The following is a 24284-nucleotide window of genomic DNA, read 5'->3' as shown; positions in this document are numbered from 1 at the left end:
ATGCGCGCTCCAGAGAAAAAGTAAATCAAAGAAAAAATTTGTCTTCAACTGCAACAGCAGAATGTCTGTCCTCAGTAAAAACTGTTTAAAAATAAAGCTGTGACCTCATGACTAGAGGTTGTGTGTGTGTGTGTGTGTGTGTGTGTGTGTGTGTATACTATGGTGGATTTAACTCTGCGTGAACTCTGCGTGAAAAAAAAGCACAAGGAAAAAGTGACAATTTTACTCATACATAAAGCTTTTGTCTCAAACTCTCTCTCTCTCTCATGTTCCCTCTCTTCCTCTATGGCATATATACACAAACTTTGTGATGGATGCACACTGAGCGATTCCCTCTATCTTAACAGTCTCTCACTCTTGCTCTTTTGCATATTCTCTTTTACACAGTCTGTGGATTATTCATAAGGATTATTCATAAACAAAAGCTTCTGATACTTTTAACAGAAACAGAAAATATGTCTCCTCTTTTTGTGGCTTTAGATAAAAGCATTTGCTAAATGTAATGACAAAGACTTGTATTTTTCAGAAAGTTACTAGTGAATCGTCTTAAAAAATTAAAACCAGTTACACTCAATGGGCCTCATTCATGAAACACGAGTGTGTAAATCGTTCGTAATGTTGTTCTGACGTAAATTTTCAGATTCATATAATTTTTCGTATTTTCAAAATTTTAGTTGGTGCGAAAAAAAATTACACCTGCTCCATACCATGAGTAAATGGTCCATAAACATTCAAATGTTCTGTGTTCTTTCTGACAAACTGATTGCACTGCATTTTGATACACTATGTATCATTATGATATTTTCACGTGTTCCTTTGCCCTGTCTTTTTGTCGTTTTTTACTCCAATCTATTTTTACACAGCTGTTCAATCACAGTGGAGGAGGGGCAGGACAAACAGTACATTGACCAACCATCACACTTGTACAACACAACAATGGAGAAGTTAACATTGCTGGTTATTGCATTTTTATATTCAGTAATAATCTTAAAAACAAGATACTCGTAACCAGTGTTGGGTGTAACTAGTTTTTTATTTATTTTTTTTTTTTATTTTATTTTTTTTTCCTTTTAAAATTTAATTTATGGTTTTTTTTTTTTTTTTTTTATTTTATTTTTTTTTTTTTTTATTTTTTTTTATTTTATATTTTTTGTTTTATATTTGTGTGTGTAATAGTGGAATTGACATCAAAATTCAAAGTCTAACTTTAAAATCCGTGCTTTAATGTATAATTCTCACATTTGTAATACTTTGGTCAGTTAATAAAATAAACGGCTCTTTCAATTCATTCAAATAAATAATATTAAACTACAGAAAATACTCTTACTTTATGTAGTTTAATATTATTTATTTGAATGAATTAAAAGAGCCGTTTCATGCCTATCCTTGAATCACTTAACTAATCAAGGTTGATATAGGATACAGAAAGTAATTAGTAATAAGTAACTAAATACTTTTTGGAGAGAGTAATTTGTACAGTAATCTAATTACACTATTGAATATGTAATTTGTAACTAGTAATTAATTACTTTTTCAGAGTAACTTACCCAACACTGCTCGTAACATGTTACTGCTGTGGATATTCCTAAGCATAGCAACCAACGTGTCTCTGGAAAAACGCTCAGTGCATCCAAGCGCTCTCAAGCGCCACCAGCTGGTTATTTTCAGAAGAGCACCAGGCATTATTTCAACTGGCTAAAAAGGCTTTACACACGTTAATTGATTAATTTATTGTTAGGCATATATCCTATTAGTCTCCTATGCATTTATGCAATATAACATGCCAAACCTGAGAATGGAATCCAGAGGATTCCAGCATTTACGTATAATTTGCGTAGCTGTAATTCATAGGCGGGGATTATGCTAATTATGAATGAGCATGCATGCACGCCTTATTTACGAATGGTTGGAATTCATTAACATACACACGTTTGACGTTTACGAAGTATTTGTGAATCCAGAGGAGATTTTTCGGGATGGTCCGTTTTACGCACAAATCACATATATTTACGAATGTTTCATGAATGAGACCCATTGTTTATTAACACTTTTCTTGATCTAAGAAAAGGTTCATTGTTAAGTCTAAAATCCCGTCGGCATCTATATCTTATGAATAAAGCATAAAGGTAAAGATGGAAATCATATTAGTTAATTTAATCACAAAATCACATATAAACGGAGAGATTTTTTCCTAGTTAAATTTCTTTGTAACTGCTTTAAACAAAACATGTTTCCCATTATTTTCTCCCGTGCCTTTAAACCAATGTCCACGTCTGCTATTCCTCTTTACAGAAATACCTCCCAACTTTACAACACAGACATTCATTTTTTAAAAGGTTCAAACGTACTGCATAATCAGAATGACCTAGAAAGTATTTAACCTTTCATGTATGCAAACTGGGTTTGTTTTAGCAGCGTGTGTGATCTCACCTTTGACCTAAAGGGCTCTGGAAAGCCTCCGTATGGTATTCCGATATGTCCTTGCAGGAACTCCACAACCGATAGCGGGAATGAGAGCTCATCTGCCCTCTCCTCCACCTCAGCCCGGGAAAGATTATTCTGCACCATGAACTGAGCCAGATCACCCACGATCTTAGATGAGGGAGTCACCTGCACAAACAATGTGAGAGAGACACAGAAAACACTATTTATATCCAGAAGAGATCTCACTGACATTGACAAATGATGAGCAGAGATTATTACTGTTCTGAATAACAGCAAAGATCCTACAAACAGAGAGACAAAAATATTCCAAGAATTGGTGGAACTAGTGCATTTGTACGTAGATTTTTTTAAATTGTGAACACCAAATGACCGGAGATGAAAACATGTACTTAAACATCTATTTTAAACTTCCTTTAAAGGTTATTCAGACTCACTCAATATAAAGTGGATTTGTGAATTAGTGATTAATTTATATTTATGCATTTTTCAGATGCTTTTATGCAAAGCGACTTGAAAGAGACATGCATTCCAGCTATACATTTGATCAGTCCATACATTTCAAACCCCTGACCTTGATATTGCTAGCAGCCTAGCACCATGTTACCAGTAGAGCTAAAGAAAAAGCTACAGCACAGGATGGAGAGAAAGAATTGAGGAAGGTATAGAACTGTAAATGAGAGAGCGCTCAGGATTGTGTGCGATTTGAGAGAAAGACTCCTGGGAAAAAAACAAGAGATTGAGGAGAGAAATAAAATGTTAAATGTCATGCCATTTTTCTTTCACATAAATAGTTTAGCACTCTGACAAAATACCACATAAACTTTAAAACTGCTGTCAACTGTTCAGCTTTACAGTATATAGACTAGTCATTTTAAAATGATAAAAAAACTAATCTGACATCATGGTAATATCATGGAACGTGGTTATGTACAATAGTGAAATATTACCACATACAGTACACCGTGTTATTTACAAAGCGCTTCAAAGTACTTCAAAGAATCATGGTGTTGATACTGTATGTGTCCCAAACCATTCAATTCAGTTTTATTTCAATAGCGCTTATTACAACGTTTCATTGTTTCTAAGTAGCCTTACAGGAAGAAAGACAAAAACAAACAAAACGTTAGTATTAGTATTAAAATAACAAGCAGTCCATCTTTGCTATTGGACCGTCACCTCAGTACTTTTAAAACAAAACCACTTAAAACCTGCAACCACTCCAGCATTAGAAGTTGGGGATGGGTTAAAAAAAAATGAGCGAGAATGTATTAAAGTGACATTCAGTATTACGTTTTGTGAAAGAGCCCTAGGCAAAGGTTACTCGAGGTTAATATCCTCATTTAAATACAAGCCACACAGACAAATGTGGCCTTGTGAGAGTGTGGATAAGCAGTAGCTCTCAAGATCCTGAGTGACTCGAGAACGGATGGCACCGTAGCGTCTGTGACACAGGGGAGAAATTTCTACTCGGATATGACAAACTGTAAAACCTCTTATCTGCTCCTATGCAAACAAATGTCAACATTATAAAACTTAATATGAAACGCTTGCATATTGTTAAAATGCTCAAATCTAACACGTGAATCATTTTCTACAGGCCCACATCAGTGGAGGTTCAGTCACCTCAGACACCGACTGCTGTTCACAGGGAAATTACTCTATGCAATTTGAATACTTATCTGTCTGAAAAATGAATTGTGATTCCACTAAATTAAGCGTGAAAGATCCTTCAAGAGGCTTTTCATTCTGCCATCTCAAGTCAAGACTCGAAGGCTGTAGTTCTGCTCATATCTTTGTCTTTGAAAAACTGCCTATGTTTAGCAAAGCTTACCAATGTATTAACAATCTTTAAAACATTCCCTTTCAAGTCCTCAATTTATACAGCCTTTGGTTTTTTGATAACACTTCACAATAAATAAGGTTGTACGTAGGATTATAAGCAAATGCATTTCCTAACATGACCTAACTCTTTGTTAATGTTGTTTAACGCCAATACGGTTGTTCATGTTAGTTGACTGTGCATTAAAGGTCCAGTGTGTTATTTTTTGGAGGATCTATTGACAGAAATGCAATATAATATACATAACTATGTAAGGTATATAAAGACCTTACAAAATGAAGCATTATGTTTTATAACCTTAGAATGAGCTATTTCTATTTACATACACCACGGGTCCACTTGCATGGAATTTGCCATTTGCCACGTTGTTTCTACAGTAGCCCTACATTATCTCCTACGTCAAAAAAGTGAAAACGTGATGAAATCTTTGTCCTGTTTGAAAGGGAGGGGTGAGGGGTGGAGTGAGCCGTTGGTTGCAATTCACAACCTCACCACTAGATTCCACTAAATTTCACAAACTGGACCCAATGTTAACAGTTAACAATTACAAATTTTGATTTAAAAATGTTAACAAATGCTGAAATGAACATGAACTAAGATGAATAAATGAAGTATTGTTCATTGTTGGTTCATGCATTAACTAATGTCAACAAATACAACCTTATTGTAAAGCATTACTGATTCTTTATCCATATATAACTGAAATTGTGATATTTTCTATTTCTTTAATTATGAGTTGTCCATCTCATTTCAATATTCAACTTTTTTAATAATCAAATCTTAAACTTTAACATTTTAATTTGCTTGGCAGGACGGTCCGAAACCAAAAGCGAGCAAGTTCCTGGAGAACGATTCCAATTATGAGGAAGATGCCTTCAGTTGCAGTAAAATCCTTGAACACAAAACCTTCAGTTATTGTAAAATCTTTGAACATGAACATCCCTCCTTCAGTTAGACTACAGAATTAACCTCAGACAAATCAATAGGTTGTTAATTGACATGAGGATTTGTTAAGTACCCAGACACAACGCAAAGCTGGTTGAGGTCAAGCGTCTGTCAGCAAGTTATAGAGGCAGTCCAGAGACTGTTATGAGATAAGACTCAGACGGGAATAAAGAGGGATCAAATACACACAGACACTCACACAGATCCTCATGCCCGTCAGTATTTGCTCTTACTATGTTTCTGACATACACTAATCCTTCTGTATACATCTCAGTTGCTCTGCTGCAATATCTCATGTCTTTCTTTCCTCTTCTCGCCTGCCCACTTACTGTACACACACACTCACATACACCTACACGATCTGAAAGTGTTTACTCTCTACTGAGTTATTGTGCTGTTATCTCCGGCTAACTGACAGGCTACATCTGTTTGGCCATCGGCATGGCAGCCAACGCTTTGAACTCGAGAGAATGGTTTGTGTGTATCAGTGGTAGCTGCTACAAGAAAGAGACTGAATTAGGGCTGTGTGTGTGTGTGTGTGTGTGTCAGCAAACCAATGGATAAGGAACAAGAAGTATCCGGAATGAAAACTAGTGCAGTACATAGAAAATGTATATATTTTTAGGGAGCACTTTTTTATTTGAAATGTCCTTAATTTTCTTAACTTCCTGGTTGCAATTTGAAATCTTGTATATTCCATATTGTGGCAAGTAGGTCATTTGGGTATTTAATACATATGGAAGATTTACATACTGTGCACAGTATACATAATGTACAGTATACTTAAAAATAGGTTCTATGCTATTCTGGACACACTTAGTTAGAAAGAGAGAGAGAGAGAGAGAGAGAGAGAGAGAGAGAGAGAGAGGAGAAAGCAAAGGGAATATTCAACTGTATCACCAAAACTCAACATCCAACCCATTTCCTCCAAACCAATGAAGTCAATTGAAAGGAGATGGGGTGGAAAAAGAGCGCAGGCAGAAATGCAATGAGAGAAAGACAGGACAAAGACTGTGAATTGAATAACAATCACATGCAGATGCACCAAAGGTAAACAGGAACTTTAAGGGAAATCTTTGTGGTAGATTGCATTGAGCAGAAAGCTGAAGCAAACGATGCCAGATCCTTTACAGCTGATAGGTTAATTTTGTCTTAGTGTGTGTGGCGATGCACAATCCGACACTGGCAGGTGATATTGGGTATGCTGGAAATATCTACTTTACTTTCACTGTTTTGCAGAACAGCTTATTTCCTTTATTGGATACCCAGATGACATATTACACACATAGCAGCATACAAACAGTGTGTGAACACTGCATTCCACAATGAAATGAGCTAGACTTGGCTTTTCAGTACCATGAATGAATTGGCGTCAAATTAGCCGTGATTTTCACTTTACATTTTTGACTCATTGCTTGAAAAGACATTAATGTTTAATGTTTCATCAAAAAAACGGATTAAAAATGCAAAACACGCATTATTAACTTCCAAGCTGACAGCCAACCCAGTATCACGCCGAAATCTACAAAATCTACAAAATAACCTAAATACATAGATCTACATTAAACATTTTGTATTTACTACAGTAAACTGTATTATACTGTACAATACAATATTTTGTAGTATTACCTATAATTGGACAAACTGTAGCAAAAACTGTAGTACACTTACATTTTTATGGGAAGACTCAAAGCACTAGTGTCTAGGAATTTTAGTAAAGTTTACTGTACTCTTAAGTACTCTAGAACATTTTTCACATGGGAACTAATTCAAATGTGTGACAAATTTCCTTTATACAGCAATGTTTATAAAGGGAAATATTAGGCTTACTTTAAATGTGAAACTAAAACTGCCAGTAGGTGGCGGCCATTTTTTTACTGAGTTAGGCCCGATTCACATTTCGCGTCTTTTCCGCGCGCATATTCGTTATTTTAAATGTAGACGCGTGGCAGCCGCGGGGAAATAGGGGGCGACGCGCATGCGATGCGACGCGCAATTTTTTTCAGGAGCGTCGGCGCCGCATTGAGATGAGAAAATCTCAACTTTTCAGAAAGGCGCAAGCGCACCGCAGGTCATGTGACAAAAACCAACCAGCCAATATAGACAAGATCAATGAAAATTGAGACACAGATGATCACAGCATAACTAAATCTAGTAGCAGAGTTATTGCGAGGTATTTTCAGTGCATATAATCCATATATCCTTTGTTTATACCTCCTCGTCTCAACGGCTATCGTGGCCCATGGTTGCTTAGCGACGACAGATGCCAGGAGAGCGTGAAGTCCAGGTGCTTTGGAAAAAAAGGAGAACACAGTGCAGCTCGCGTTTTCCGCGCGGTTTTAGACGCGAAATGTGAATCGAGCCTTAGTGAATCGTTCAACCAATTCGTTCAAAACGACTTAAACGATTTATTCAATGACGAAGCAACGACTCGTACAATATACAGATAAATTTAGGAGAGAAACACCGCAAAAAGGCAGAGGAAAGTGTTCAAATGAACGTTAATGTGCATATTTACTTACGGTACTACGATACTACAATCTATAAAAAGAGAAGCATCGCAGGTATTTTGAAGCTTTAACATCGCAATGCTTCTGTAGCACCGGTACACTATGCAACCCTAGAACAACAACTGAGTGTACTACAGTATGCTTGTGTGGTGTATAGTAAGCTAGGAAGTATAGTTAGCATAGCCATTGACTGCTAGTATCAGGCTGACATCTAATTTAAAAAGCAGAAGACTCACTTTCACACTGACATGCACAATGTGCCCTCAAGGTTAAATCAATGTTTTGGCAGAAGTTGTTTTTCAATCAGATATGTTGCTATATTAGAGGGGTGATGGGCTGACATTTAGCCGCCCTCCAGCATGCTGAGTAAAAAATGTCCATCCATGTCTGCTACGTTTAGAGTCTCTGGATGAACATTTAAGCTTTTAAGCAGCTGTTCAAATTTAAATAAAATTATTATGTAGAACACAGAGAAAAGAAAAACAAGAATAAAAAACAAGGACTGCCCTACTGGACCAGCTTAAACCAACCAAGAGCCGCACATTTTCTTAATCTGGTTTAAAGGGACAGTTCACCCAAAAATGAAAATTCTGTCACCATTTACTCGCCCTCAAGTTGTTTCAAACCTGTATTAATTTCGTTGTTCTGTTGAACACAAAAGATTACTTTGAAGAATGTGAGAAAATACACGGTTCTGTGGCACCATTGTGGCACTAGTAGATTTGTTTCCCTAATATAAAGTCAATAGTGCCCCAGAACTGTTTGATTACAAACATTCTTTCAAATATTTTGTGTTCAAGGAGTAGTTCACCTTCAAAATGAAAATTCTGTCATCATTTATTCACCCTCATTTCAAACCTGTATGACGTTCTTTCTTTCGCAGAACACAAAAGAAGATATATTGAAGAAAACTAATGTGTGTGAATACCCACTGCCCCCCATTCACTTGCATTGGTTACAATAGAAGCGAATGGGGGGGTGGGGGTGGTTGGGTGGGCGGTGCTGTTCTGTTACCTTCTTTTTTTGTGTTCTGCAGAAGAAAGAAAGTCATACAGGTTTGGAATGACAAGAGGGCGAGTAAATGATGACAGAATTTTCATTTTGAAGCTGAACTACTCCTTTCAGCACAACAACGATATGAATACAAGTTTGAAACAACTTTGTGAATTTTCATTTTTGGGTGAAATATCCCTTTAAGTTATTTTTTCAGCAGCGTGAATTAGTTCATTGTTGATTTGGAACAACAGGAAAAATAAAAACGCTCCAGCTTTGACTGTAGAATATGCACTTGACTTGTGAAACTGAAATGACAGGAAGTCCAACGAAACAGAAAAAGTTTCTTTGTACACTGGCCTTCAAGGACACATTTCAATATGTGGAACAGAAGAAAAGAGGGACAAAGAGAAGGGTAGAAGAAAAGTGAAAGAGAGAGCGAGTGGGTGACACATTGTGAATCAAAATGAGATCTTACTTTGATGAGGTCTCCCAGCAGTTTGTTGGCTTCAGCGTAGGCTTTCTTCACCTCCTTGAACTTGTTACCCAGACCCATGCTGTGTGCTTGGAAGTGAAGGTTGGTGTACTGGCCACCTGGGATCTCATTTTCATAAACATCTGCATTACCAGACTTCATAGTGGCGGTGCAGTCGAAGGGAGCGTACAGACCACGAGCCACTTCCCAATACTCGCTGTAGTCAAAGACCTTGTCAAGGGAAACTCCTGTGAACACAACAAAATAGTGTGTAGCAGATGTTAAGTATCAGGGGTGTCACAATACACCGGTTTAAAAACCACGATTGTCAATACTGTGTTAATACCACACATGATAATACCGTAAATAATTCAGCACCTGTTTTCAAATTTGCCTTAAAGGGACAGTTCACCCAAAAATAAAAATTCTGTCATCATTTAGTCACCCTCGAGTTCTTTCAAATCTGTATAATTTCTTTGTTCTGATCAACACAGAGAAAGATATTTGGAAGAATGCTTGTAACCACAATTCTTGGCCACCATTGACTACCATACTAGAACAAATTACAATGGTCGTCAGAACTATTGCTTTCCTACATTCTTCAAAATATATTCAAAAACAGAAAAAAAATCCAAAGGGTCCCTTCTCTAATCAATAGTAACTAAATCAGTAGTTCACGTTCATTTATTTACTTGGTAAGTAGCCATGTACAGCAATACAGATCATGTAAAGTCATTGAGTCATTAAAAATCAAGGTCTTTTCAGGTCGGATGAACATTACCCTATTTAAAGCCCTTGCAAAACTGTAAACTGCAAGGTAACAAAAAAGATAATTCTATTAATGTAGAACTCATTTGCTGGTGGTGATATATATTAGCTATTTGAATGGGACCTTGAACGTATTTCATCCGAGCGAATTTTATAGCTGCAACTATTCATTTTCCTAATATTCATTTGACACCGCACACGCTTCGAAAGAAAATTACAATTTCAAATCTGTTTAACAAGACACAGCGACTGAATGGAGTAATTAGAGTCACTTAGTCATCTCCAAAGTTGTCTTTAAAACCGAGAAAAGGCAGAAATACGTTAATGACGGGCAAGACTGAGCTGCGAGTATCAATTTAGTGAAATTAATTACCCTGTCCTTTCTAATCCCATTAGGTGCTACAGATAGCAGCACCGTCTCCATCCTGTTGTGTTGGCGACATCTGACTGACAGACACATTGGCTGTCCTGATCTGACACCTCTCCAAACACACCATCGATCCGTCAATAAAGACTCTCCATAAAGTCAGACTGTAGTAATCAATGGTGATTTAATTAAGCCTGATGCCACGACAGGCATATTTCCAGTCTTCGGGCCACATACACGTTCAGCATTAATACAGTCTTGTGCCATTATTGATAAGCCCCCTGCCATGATAATGCTGCTGGCTGGGTTTGTGTCAGTCCGACATTGCAGAAGTAGTCCATTAAGTGACATCAATGTCACTACGGTAGATAAATGCCTTTAAAATCCGCCTGGAGGTATGAAAAAGTGTGTGTATGAGTGTTTGTATGAAAGAACCCATGCAGCCTGACACAGCCAAAGGACAAAGCATCAGAAAATGACAGTACAGCATGACACCTTCAGAAAAGGTGCAAAAAGTCACACATTTATCTATCAAATGAGGATATTTCATAGACTGTTTTTATACACAACATATACATTTACAAAATTATTATAAACTAGCCCTACTCCACACCCTAACCTAAAAAGAAAAAGCTTAGTTTCCTCTACAGTATTTTAATCGTTTTTTTTTTTTTTTACAAATTAGGACATCCCCAAAGGTGGGGTTTTGCTCGGATTTGTCGGGTTTTGCTCGGATTTGTCAGGTTTTGCTCACTTTTGGGTACAAATATGCCCCCGAATGATAGTTATGTGGGTAGTACACACACACACACGTTAGTTTCACTATATGAGGAGGATACGTCATAGACTTCCATTCCATTTTCCTTTCCTAACCCCGACCCCTCAAACACATTTGCTGACATCATTAGACATCAAATTAAACACGTTTGGGGCATTTTACCCGGGAAGACCACGTAAAACATGTTCGTAAGAACAACAACAAAAAAACACTTCTTAAAGTTAAACCCCATGCAGTGATAAACCAAACAAAGCAGGCTAAGCTTAACACTTTCCGCGGAGCTCTGAGGTCAAAACAATTTGTTCAAAGTGCGACGAATATTAGTCAGCGTAACATTGAAGATTGGCACAAATAACTTTGATAAGACAAACGGCGCGTTTAAAAGACAAAGAGAGTCTTTTAGAATGGTATGTAAAGGCTCTCGTGGGGATAAAAGCGATTGCTTGTGAAAGTGAGTCTAAACTTGTCTGTCCACTGAGAATCAAAAAACAGAGAGAACAAGTGATGGAGCAAGAGAGGAAAGTGTTAGCGGAAGGGGCTCGAAAACTGGAAAAATACACACTAAAGGGGAAACATACAGACAGAAAAGGGTAGAACACGCATAGCAACAGATGAGTGTAGGACATGAAAGAAAAATTAAAGACATAAAAGAGAAAGTCTGAGAGTAATGATGACACTTTTAGAAAACACAAGTTTTCTAATTCCTACGAATAAAATGGGTGATTATAGCAATTTAACGTCAATTTTGAAAACCAGCATCATGCCTAAAGGAATGAAATGGAGGCGAATATGTGAGACAACATGCATTATGACAGCAGGAATATACTGTAGAACAAGGAATGAGGAAATAAGCAAACAGCAAATATGGAGCACAGCCAGAAAACACAAATCATTGACAGGGCAGCTGGAAAGAGAATGCAGAAATGCAGAAAAAAAAGCAAAACCTGAGGTAAAATAGCCTTTAACAAAGGTGGTACAGTAAAGGTGTGCGTGACATTAATCACAAACAACTAAAGCTGCAAAGAGACAGTGTGCTAATGCTTTACCTGCGCTAGCCTGCTACACCGGCAACTAAATTAACCAGCACAATACACCTGAGAGCACAAGTGACACACACCGAGAAAGAAAGAGAGCGAGAGCAAGAAAAAGAGAGAGAAAGAGAGGTTAGAAGAATGGGGAGTCTTTGTGAAACTGGTCTGCAGTGACCAATTACCTCAACAGATGTTCTCATGAATAAATCAAACTGTAGCTTATCCTTAACACACAAACACACACGCTTACCTGTATGTTATACACACACTCTGCAGGTAGTAACAGAGAATGATACAAGACTCTAGTGATAAAGGTCCAGTGTGTATTTTCTATTGAGATCTATTGACAGAAATTCAATATAATATACACAACTATGTCTTCAGAGGTGTATAAAGACCTTACATAATGAAGCTTTATGTTTTTATTACCTATACTTTTTATTGTTATTATTAGCTATTTCTATCTACATACACCGCGGGTCCCCTTACATGGAATTTGCCTATTTCAAAAAATGGCGACAGAGACCGGAGGTAGGGAAAACCTTTTTCTGGCCGCACTGCTGCCTTAGCCATTCATTCATTCATTCAGCTTGTTTTCTCAAAGGCATTCATTTTATATACCAAAAACAAAAGTAACATATGTTGTCCGATTTATTCATGGTTTATTGGGAGATGTAAAAATAGGGAAAACCAACATTACAAAAACATTGTTTTTTGAGCGATTTATTTATTATCAAGGTCTGATATACGTTAGACAAATCAGCATAAAGGGAGCGCTACATGCCTAATTTCTTCTGGTCTCCACAACTGTTCTGTGTAGCGAACGGAGCTAGAGCATTGACCGGACAAGCGTTTACCCTACTTCCGGTTTGTACACGTCACGCTGTGAAATAGGTCTAATCACCATGTTGTTTCTACGGTAGCCCTAAACGGACAAATCTCCTTCGGCAAAGAAGCAAATACGTGACAACATCTTAGTTCTGTGTCAGCCACCATAGTGCTTTGAAAGGGAGGGCTGGATTGAGCCGTTGGTTGCAATTAGCAACCTCACCGCTAGATGCCGCTAAATTTCATCCACTGACCTTTGAAACAAACAAAAAAGAGAAACTTGTGCTATGGACATGAATGACAGCTCAAATCATTTCGCTTGCTGATGAGATGTGTGCTATTACTTTTCAAAGTGATTCAACTATTCTTAGATTGATATTTGCCTGGCAGTCGATGAAACAGGTGATCTCATAGATTTTCATTAAAGAAGGAACCTGAGACACACACAGAACTACAACATCTTGGCATGGCTAGCAAACCCTCACCAAGCAATCAAATAGCACTGGCCTTAAAACACAATAGCAATGCCCCGGCAACCCTAGCAACCACTTAGCAACGACCCCCACCCTATCAACTGCCTATCGACAAGTCATCTTTATTTTTCCTTTTTTTCTTTTATGTATCCCTTACTGAACCTTATTTCTTTTAACTGCTTAAAGACAGACATATAGACAGGTAGTTTTGTATGATGGGGCTACACCGATGCATAGATGAGACTCTTGAGGGGTGGAAAGTCTAACACAGAGGTCTTTATCTAACCACACTGTCTCAGAAGAGCAGTACGGGGGAGAAAGAGGGATGAGAGGAAGAGGTTTGACTCCACATTGATGGTAATAAAGTGGAGGAAGGCGAATTAAGTTACAACTAAACTGGGAGGAGACTCTCTCTTTCATTTTATTCTCCGTCATTAGTCCTTGTCCAGAATGTGTCAACATATTTCCTCCCATGCTACTGTGAGCCTTTTGTTCAACACGCCTCTCAGACCACACCAATTATATCTCTCTCTCACACACACACAACTGTATAAATGTACAGTTTTATTGATATATGAAGACGGCCTCCGCTGTGTCCCGTGATTAATGAGCTTAGTGACTTGACTAATTCAACGTCATTAATCAAATGAGGCCGACTGTAACTTGGACAAAGTTAAATTGATCACGGACAGCCTGTTGAACCGCGCCGCACATGTTCTGACCTACAGTACATTATTAACTCTTAGGCTAGAAACTTACTTAAAATACTGTTACACTTGAACTAATATTTCATGTCTACACACCAGTATCAAGTTTTGTTCCTTTCGCGCAGGCTACGATGGCGCCCATGCTCGGTTGAGAGGTCATGCCGGCCATCGAGTCCACCGCCACGTCTACTATATCGGCTCCCGCTTCCGCGCAGGCCAGCATAGCAGCCACGCCCGCGCCCGCCGTGTCGTGAGTGTGGACATGGATGGGAACGTCAGGGAAACGATCCCGCAACGCTCCGATCAGCAAGCGGCTGGCTTCAGGCTTCAGCAGGCCAGCCATGTCCTGAAGATAAAAGACAGGAGAGGTGTTTTTAACCGGTGGAAAATCATGTTATGATGATTACTGCACCATTACAGCCGCTCAACAAAGAAGAGGAGACGAGAAAGAAAAACACAAAATAATAGTGAAAGCACAAGAATTACTGTCAATGGCTCCAGTTATTACACCCTTCAGTGACTTCTAAACAAAGCTGAAAATAACATGCTAAGAGTCTTGACACTAAAAACAGTGTTTACAACAGCAAGCCTTCACCCCTGCCTTTGCGAGTGTACGTTTGTCAGGTCATTTTTGTGTATCTACCTTAATGGCCAGTATGTGTGTACCAGCCTTGACCAGCTCATCGGCCAGCTCCAGATAGTAGTCCAGGGTATATTTCTGTCTCATGGGGTCAGAAACATCTCCCGTGTAAGAAATGGCCGCTTCCACCACGCCCCCTGCCGCGCCTGCTGCTTCCATACCCAAAAGCATGTTGGGAATGTAGTTCAATGAGTCGAAAACACGGAAGATATCCATTCCGTTCTCTTTGGCCACCTCACAGAATCTGGAACGAGAGAAAAGTAAGATAAATAGAGACATGCTTTGAGAATTAAAAGGAAGGTTCACCCAATTGAAAATGAATGCAGAAGAAATCCTCAGTCTCCATTCAAAAGTTTCACACTTTCTGTTCTACAGAAGAATGTTATGCAGGTTCGAGATGACATGAGTAAATGACAAACAGTAACAGAGTAAAGAGTACAAAAAAAGAATGAGAGTGTTCTCAGAACAGAAAAGAAAAAAGCAGTTTCACACCACAGCCAACTTCAAAACTGCAAAATATGGTGCAATTTAAGGAGAATAAAGAAATACATTTATATAAATGTGCATTCAATCTCAGCCAAGAGTTACTATTGATTTTGCTTTAACACACTTCTTTTCAACATATTACGGACTTTCTAACAGTCAAAAACAGAAATTGGAGTGTGGAACTACTAGATAAAACTAGATTTATTGTGGAAAATGTAAGTGATGCAATGCTAGGGTTTTGTGGCTGGTTGCTAAAGAAAATAAATATTTTCTCCATTTACACACCCTAAAGTTGTTCCAAAGCTATAGAAATGTCTTTGTTCTCTACAGAACACAAAGCAGATATTTTGAAGATTGTGGGAAACCAATCAGTTCTGGGGCACCACTGACTACTATAGTAGTTTTTCTTCCTACTATGGCAGTCAATAGTGCCCCAGACCTGTTTGGTTACAAACATTCTTCCAAATATATAACAAAACATTTTTATAGGTTTGGAACAACTTCTGGGTGAGTAAATGATGACAGAATTGTTATTTTTGGGTGAAGTATTCCTTTAAGGTATTGATATGTGGTATAAAGTCTTCGGCTGCTACTGTAAGTGGTTGCTACTAATGTATAACTAGGGTGGCTGGTTTTTAGGGCACGACTTGGCTAAAAAGTTCAAATCCATGACCACAAATATGAGCAATAATAATAAATCCCCAAAAACACAGGCTACTGGTATATTGTGAGCAAACTTCACTTACAGAATAAACGTTAAATGTGATTTTTTTTACAATATTTATCTGCATGCCGACACAGTAGTTAACACACATAAAGCAGAATATTATTAAGAGTATCAGTTAGCAGCAATAAATGCAATTTATTTGCAACATTAAAATGATAATACTTCATAACATGCAAAACACTGAGCCTTCCAGCTGTTACCACAGTTACGGTATAAGAACTCTCAATTCATACACTATTGTGTTGAGTGTGTATAAGTTTGGATTTTGCCTATAAAGACATATTTTAAATCTAAAATGATCATCGTGAGGACCAGCCACTATTATTAAAAAGTAGTATTTAAAAAAAGGCTTTTTTCAAGTCTTACAATGCAAAGACAATTGTTTGAGATGGGCTAAATCGCTAACTCTATGTAAAATCCAACAGAAGTCAATGTGAAATCCCCAGCCAGATAAAAAGTGTGTGTAGTGTGATCTCACTTGAACACAGCATTATCGGGGTAGTTAGTGTATCCCACAGCATTAGCTCCACGTAGAAGCATCTGAAAGGGGACGTTGGGTGTTAGAGCTCTGAGCTCCTGCAGTCTCTTCCACGGACACTCCCAGAGAAAACGCATTGCTACATCAAATGTAGCTCCTTAGGGGAGAAAGTGAGATTTTAAGGTCATGTTTTCCAATAACGGTGATTTCAAAAGCTGAACTGATCTGCACTAAGCCAAGCACGCACACAAACACTTAAAAGTCTAGCAATACACAACCAATACTGTCCCTGAACACACACACACCAAAGAGTTCAATTTTAGTAGATGTAACCTTTTGTAGAATGAATTCAAAGGGTCAAAGGTTAACTGAAGAACATTATTGTTTATCCTCGGTTAAGCAACCCAGCAGCAATACTGAAATGTCAAAGACTGTGAACGCTGTATGAAAGACTTCACAGAATCTGTCACTCGCCTCCCCAGTTCTCCAGGCTAAATAGATTATTGAAGTTGTGAGACACAAAGGGAGCGATCTTCTTGAGGTCATGCGTCCTGACACGAGTGGCCAGAAGAGACTGGTGGGCGTCTCTGAAGGTGGTATCCATCAGGAGCAGACCCTGGTGCTGTCGAACGGCCTTCGCAAACCCCTCGGGACCATCCTTCAACAGGACGTCACGGAAGCCCATGGGCGGCTCACCTGCACAAAGATACATAGTTTATTAACAACATGTACACAAATGCAACTAAAGCCAGCGACACATTTAACAACTTGAAACGTCTTGATGAAACTAGGGGGTTTCATTATAAACTATCGACTGTTGTTGGTGAACTCTGACCACTCCTCGTTGTGGGTCTGTCACACTCACTGCTTTGAAAGTGAAAAGGAATGATGTATTAAACAAGTGCCCCCGACGTTTCTCATTGATTCCCTGTCGCGTATATCTCTACGCCTCATTTTGGCAGCCAATCAACGTGAAGCTCATTGAAAACAAGAACAGGAGCATTTACAATATGCACCTCTGCGGTTGCTAAGAGCGATAACGTTTAGGCCAGATCACTTTTGTTAGACAACTCTGCTGCTGCTTGTTTTACAACTTTCCATTGATTAGTTCTTTTACCTGGTCACCAATTACCTGGTCACCAATGAGGCTACAAGATGCAAGCCAACCCAAGTGGGCGAGTTTTTTCTTTTGCATTTTGTTCATTAACTTCAGTTTAGTTTGATGTTGTATAAAGGTGGATTTTAGGTTGCTTTTTTGTAAATAACGGTATATTTTGGTTTTAATGCAGTTTTTATTCCTTATAACACATCAATACAAATTGGTTAGAGGTCAGATTTGGGAGAGACCTTCAAATATTGGATAAAAATAAGAGAAAGTCAGTAATTATGTTATCAAATATACACAGCTTATTGTTTTTCCATTTTTTTGACCAACGGAAATCTTTTATCACAGCTAGATATAATCTTTGTCATAGTTTTAGTTAACAAAAATAACATTTCAACCATCAACCACCAAGAAATTCCAAACAATTTGTTGTTCTGACGTGCCACAAAGAGAGTCGGAAGGGCCATTAGCGCAGCGGGGAGTTTGGTTGGTGGCGCTATTAAAGTTCACCAGCTGACAGGCAAAGTTGCACGCAGTGACTCCCTTCACTTTTGCTGAAGGCTTATGTAAATAAGGCAAACGTCTAAATCGTTGGGAAAAAACAGTGGGCTGCTAGATTAATCAAACGGAAGTAAAATAAAGAAACAAACACAGCCAAAATCACACATCCCAATGAGACGAGGGTGTAAGAAAAAGAAAGATGGGGGTGACTGATGATGAAAACGAGGTAAATAAGACATTGATGCATAGATCTGCATATTTCAAGACACAAAAATACACCCACGTGTAGATTTAAATGTATATGCTGGGGTTTTCTGCAAAGGGAATTTCTCAATACGGAATGCTGGCTGCCATGTGAAGATGAAGGCCAAAGCCAATTTAGCACTCATTGTGTGTCTGCTTCGCACATGCAACGCACACAATGGCGATCTCATGAGGCTTGAGTACACCTACCACAGATGTGACCTACTTACATTGACACATGCATTTTTTATTCCATGAAAGACCTGTTCTGCACACACGCACACACACGCCTACAGTACCAACAAGCAACAGCACACAATCGGTCAATTTGTATGGGGGAGTTTTTTTTGTCCTGCAAATTACTAATCTATACAGTAATAACTACCGTCTACAATATTGAGGGCAGGGAAAAATTGTGAAAACTTGCACGCACACAAATTGAATCAAACACACACACAAAAAAGAAAAAAGGTAAACCAATGGGAATAGGTGAAAATTGGCTTAATGAATTGTCCACACATATGCATACACACTCTCCATCCCACAGGAATGACAGACACACACACACACACACACACACTGACTGAGGGAATGCAGTATGCAGCTCACACACACCTAAACCCCTGTAATGAGATTTCTAATGTGGCCGGATCCCTCTTTCATTTGGCAGAAAGAACGAGAGAAGGGAAGGATTAAAGCTGCATTATCACACGTACGTCCACACACACGTTAAAGAGAGAGTGAGCCGTGGAGGAACGCTGCCAGTGTTTTGGGCAGCTGTACACAGGGGAATGAATTTTGTGCTTTTTTGTAACACCCAAACGTCTAATGTAATACACCTTAAATGTGGCTTGTGTGTCCATAAACAATGTAAGCAATACGAAATGTGTGTTTGCATGGTTTTGGAGTAACAAACTTATCATTTTTATTATGTTAACTTAACAACACTTTTCGATAGCGTGACAGTTTAGCTGTCTTAAATATTATAGTGCACTTGTTATTTGTACAATAACAAGCTTTTGCTTACAAGTGGCAACTTAATGTGACAAAATGCTAGATTGCTGTTTTTATGAAATACTGCATTGCACACGAACTGGGGCAATAACAACGTGCTCTTTGAAACAGTTTTCATACTGTAAGGGTAGTGTCGGCAAGTCAAATTTATTATAGTGTACCAGTTCCTTTGTTGACAGTTCATGTAAATTGTTTCTTTTGCGTCCCTGGGCTGAAATTCCAGCAAGATATTTTACATCTTTTTTTGTAGTTTATGGCACGGTTCGCAGTACCTACCAAGTGTTCAACTTAGAGGAGATATAGAAATAGTAAGCGTTTTGCAGTTTTACTGCGTTTAGTTAGCCAAAATGTATTAGTTCATTTGAATGCTTCACACCTATTAAGATCCTCATCATTAAATAGACAAAAGTGACCACAACATAAATATATAATATTAATAATATTTATCTTCTGACAGTTTACAGACTGATAGATATGTTTAGTTGGAACTGCGGTGTAGTTTAACCTTTTAAAGAAAAGCTTAACTGTAGTTTAACTACAGTATTAAAGCAGCTTCCACTGTACACGTGTGTCTCTGTATGTATAACGTACCCAGAGGAACGGGTGGAACGACTGGATCAACAGATGAAGGTTTGGCTTTGACTGGAATTGGAGTTATGGGTCCATTTACCATGATGTGACCTGTGGAGAAACCGGCAGATGTTTAAACACCAACGTACGCACACACATAGTCGGCCATAACAGGTGCACAAACAGTGATGAATGCTCACACACTGACCCAGATAGTGCAGAAGTTTCTGAGCTCTGTTCTGTGTAGGCTTGAGGTTGAACAGTTCCTGTTTCTCGTCAATAAACTGTGTGTCCACTGTGCCATACAGGAACTGGCTATTACTCAGTACATTCTGCAGAAAGGGTATATTAGTCTGAAAGAAAGAGAGAGAGAGAGAGAGAGAGAGAGAGAGAGAGCGAGAGAGAGAGAGAGAGAGAGAGAGAGAGCATTAGATAATCAATGGACAGTCAAAGCATAACTGACACATGGGCTTTGAAAACACAACCAAGATCATTGTGTCATACAGTACGCTCTATCAAGTGAACTTATTGAATTTTTAAATGAGTTGTTGCTGAATTGATAACCTGTGTGAAGTGAATGCTACAGAAAATCCCATTTTAGGGATACTTCAGGGCTAATTTAGGTATACTTAACACACATTTCCTATCCTTGTTAACCATCACACACTGCGAATACTAAACAAATACTTCACAAAAACTCAGATTCTGAGACACAAATGGACAAGGGGGTGAACAGTACGCTGCAGGGTGACATGATAAAATGTATTGTTAAGTTTATTATACATGAGATTTTTATAAAAACAATTCAATCATTGTTCACACTGGTTGACCTCATTACACTGTAAATGAACTACACGAAACCTAAACAAATCTTAAAAATAGTGAAAAACAGTGTTACAATTCACACATCCATATTCTATATTATATTTTAAAGGGATAGTTCACCCAAAAAATGACAATTCTGTGTTCATTTACTCATCCTCTTGTCATTTCAAAACGGTATGACTTTCTTCTGGAGAATACAAACAAGGATATTTAAAAAAAGGGGGTAGCAGCGGTACCCACTGACTTGCACTGGTTTTGTGTCCATACAATAGAAGTGAAAGGGTACCGCCGTTGTACCAACATGCTTTAAACTATCCTGTTTTGCATTTTGAAGAAGAAAGGTTTGAAATGACAAGAGGGTGAGTCAATTATAACAGAATTTTCATTTTTTGGACTTTACATCTAAATCTTGACGTTGGGGAAAGTAATATGCATGCATATGCTTCATAGACATATAGTTTGTTACCGACTTACAGACAAAGAACTATAATACATTTCAGTACATTACCGATACACTCTAAAAAGCAAACCATGAAACTTAATTTGGACCGGGGGCCAATAACGTCCATTTCATTGACAGCGCAGTATTCTGTGCCAGTGCTCTCACAGACTGTGGGAAGTTTTGTATTGTAATGTGTGCTCTCAGAGCACTCTCATTTATTTCCTGATGGCTGCTATAAATGCATTTGCATTGCAGACAGCTGCAGTTCAGACCATAACGTAACTCCTGCACAGGAATGGGCCCAGAGATTGCAGCTATCAAAACAACCGCACACACCGCTCGCCGCACCAACAGACAGTGCTTCAGTACTGTATATGCTCTGGGGTGTGAGACCGGGGTGTGTGCTTGCGCACGTTTATATGACAAAGAGAGACAGCAAAGGAAGAGCTTAAAATCCAGACAGGATCTGTGTGTTTTTGTGACAGACACACAAAGGCAGGGTAAAACCACTTCAAGAGTGCCAGCCAGAAAACGGTGCGTTTCAAAGTGAGAATAAAAAAGATGTTGTGAAAAAACAGAGATCGCTAAATCTCTTCCAGAATCAAACATGACGTCTAACTGACACGGTTGCAAATATTCATGTGCGATAACACACACGCACACACAGAGGGAGGTCTCATATACGTCACACAGTGTGTTCTAGAAAGGGATCAAAACTCAATTACCCAGAAGAACTTGAGAGAAAATAGGGGATTTCTCTAGAGGACCCCAATGGAAGCTGAGGAGTTAATGGAGGATTTAATGCAATTTTCCCTCCCTTTCTTCTCCTTCTTGGATCAGATGTGACGAATGATGAACGGTTATAAAAAGAGCAGCGGGATGAGGCGAGATGAGCGGTTCTGCATGAGAAAAGGACCTTGAATATGAGCAGCGCTGGATCCTCACGTGTGCGTCTTATTTTGCAGTATCATTGTTGCTGTAATTTGGTTTGACTGTCACTCCTGTGGAGCCCTGCAGGGTCAAATTCAGTCTTTGCATTTGCTTCATGGGCTTCATTTAACAGATCTGACTTCACAGTGCACTTCACTTTCTACTTCCCTTAAACCGTTTCCTCTGCAAGCGTGCCATCGTTTTTCAATAGAAAGAAATCTCGTTCCTCGTTTCTTTCAGCCTTCATTATTTCTGATCCATGATTTATTTTGATTTGCTTTCCATAGAATTTTATTTAATCTGCTTTGACTGTTCCAACTCAATTTAACTGTACTCTGTAATTCAAATCTATTGATTCAATTGAAATCAATGTGAATAATTATTTGCAAATTCATTTAACTGCTATCCTTCGGAAACCTTGTATCTCCATATTTCAGGATTTTTATTTTTATTTCCATAAATCATTCATATTTATGTTTGTCAATGGGTTTTACAAATATCTAAACAATAAAATGTATATGCTTGTCAACTTTGACAACACAGTATTTGATCATTTAAAAAGTAAAACGACTCAATTTGGACATCCAAGGTTTCGGAAGGACTGTGACAATATTTAATTGCAGAATTGGCTAACATAGAAGAAAAATACTCAGACTCTCTTGAGAATTGGGAAGTACTGATCTAATGTACATCCTAAGTCTATTTCCAGATTTTCATCCATCATGTGTTCAGGAACCGATGCCAAATTTACCCTGATATCAGAGAGAAAAAGAAACCGAATATCATCAAACAGAGATCTAACCCCTCTCTCTCCTACACACACACACACAAACACTTTACACTTGCTCTCTCTCTCTGATGTTAGATAAACTGACTGCTTTTAAGTACTCTAAACTTCCAAACAGCTCTGTGACAAAATGTTCTCGCTGGAGGTCAGTGACTTGGCTCAATATCTTTATTCTGGGGAAAAAATAACTCACAAACAAACAAAATAAACAAATGACCAAAAATGCACACAAATCCATGCAAAATAAAAGCCTGAGACAGTATAAAAAAGGACTTTTATGTGTCTGTCTAGCAAACAAATGTAAGTGTGGCCCTGTCATGGTAATTGACATCTCTTGGAGTAGACATGAACGCGCACACACACACACACACACACACCATTTCTTATTCTTCGGTAATGCGTGAAGCCATTAGTGCATAAATAAAGACCTGTCAAGTAGTCCGTCTTGTCCTACACCCATCTGTGTCTCTCTCTTTATTTCCGACAAATTGCTGAAGCGTGTTAGCAGACATAGTAAACAGAAAGCAGCATTTCTGTCAAGGCGTCCGTCACAAAGTTTCACTGCACAGAAAACGCTGTATTTACACAAAGATATGCTGCACAGTTTCATGCGCTGTCCATGGTGCTGAACGTAGTGGCCGAGTCTAGTTGAGTTTGAGAGAGAGAGAGAGAGAGTTTGAGTGTAAGTGTGATGCATATGTGATTAATTGTCATTGTTCTTTCTGTGTGTATGTGTTGTGGCAATGGTGTGAATATAAGTTATGACTAAGTGTGTGATAATGGGACTAAATATAGAGGAGCATAAGCACACATTGCTCTCTCACACAGACAATCACACATGCCTGGAGTGGGGGAGGAGGATGAGGTAAAACAACAGATTTTTCAACTTCGATATCTAGAGTACTAAATCTTAGATACACATTTATCCAAAGCGACCTCAAGGTATACATTTTTTATCAGTACATGTGTTCCCTGTGATTCAAACCCTTGACATTTGCACTGCTAACGCAATGCTTTGAGCTACTGCCCACTGTTAGACAATGTAGGATACAGCTGAAACATACACGAAATTGAAACTATTGGAAACCAGTGTAAGGTCAAACTTTTCACATGATCTTTGAGTAAGATAAATGTAAACAAACTTGGCCTGGTGGCTATGATGTAGAGCTTGCCTTGAGCTCCAAATCCCCCTCCTTGGACTACATAATTGATGAAGTTTATATTTAATACATGATAGGAAACAAATGAAATAAAGGTGTGGTTGTGAGCTGAACTTGATGTCTCCTGCATGTCACCTAACACAAATACTCTAGTAATACATTTGTGATTGACATAATTACATTATCAAGCTCCGCCCAACTCCATTCATCCATTAA

The 24284-nt window shown here is 38.4% G+C and overlaps 1 protein-coding gene across 1 annotated transcript in view; it reads right to left on the bottom strand.

The window, feature by feature from the left end:
* The window catches only part of LOC130549411 (pyruvate carboxylase, mitochondrial-like), a 127677-nt gene that overhangs the window by 14746 nt on the left and 88647 nt on the right, over positions 1 to 24284 (bottom strand). Inside the window, exons 4-11 of the mRNA XM_057326652.1 lie at positions 20133 to 20277; positions 19946 to 20035; positions 16966 to 17187; positions 16492 to 16648; positions 14804 to 15044; positions 14257 to 14506; positions 9212 to 9456; positions 2431 to 2610 (exon numbers count right to left, since the gene is read on the bottom strand). Of these exons, the coding sequence (XP_057182635.1) occupies positions 2431 to 2610; positions 9212 to 9456; positions 14257 to 14506; positions 14804 to 15044; positions 16492 to 16648; positions 16966 to 17187; positions 19946 to 20035; positions 20133 to 20277 (1530 nt within the window). The remainder of the gene's footprint in view (positions 1 to 2430; positions 2611 to 9211; positions 9457 to 14256; positions 14507 to 14803; positions 15045 to 16491; positions 16649 to 16965; positions 17188 to 19945; positions 20036 to 20132; positions 20278 to 24284) is intronic.

This window comes from Triplophysa rosa, linkage group LG1, assembly GCF_024868665.1.
Source record: "Triplophysa rosa linkage group LG1, Trosa_1v2, whole genome shotgun sequence".
Lineage (NCBI taxonomy): Eukaryota > Metazoa > Chordata > Actinopteri > Cypriniformes > Nemacheilidae > Triplophysa > Triplophysa rosa.
Note: the sequence above shows the minus strand (reverse complement) of the source record. Positions and strands in the feature narration are given on the sequence as shown.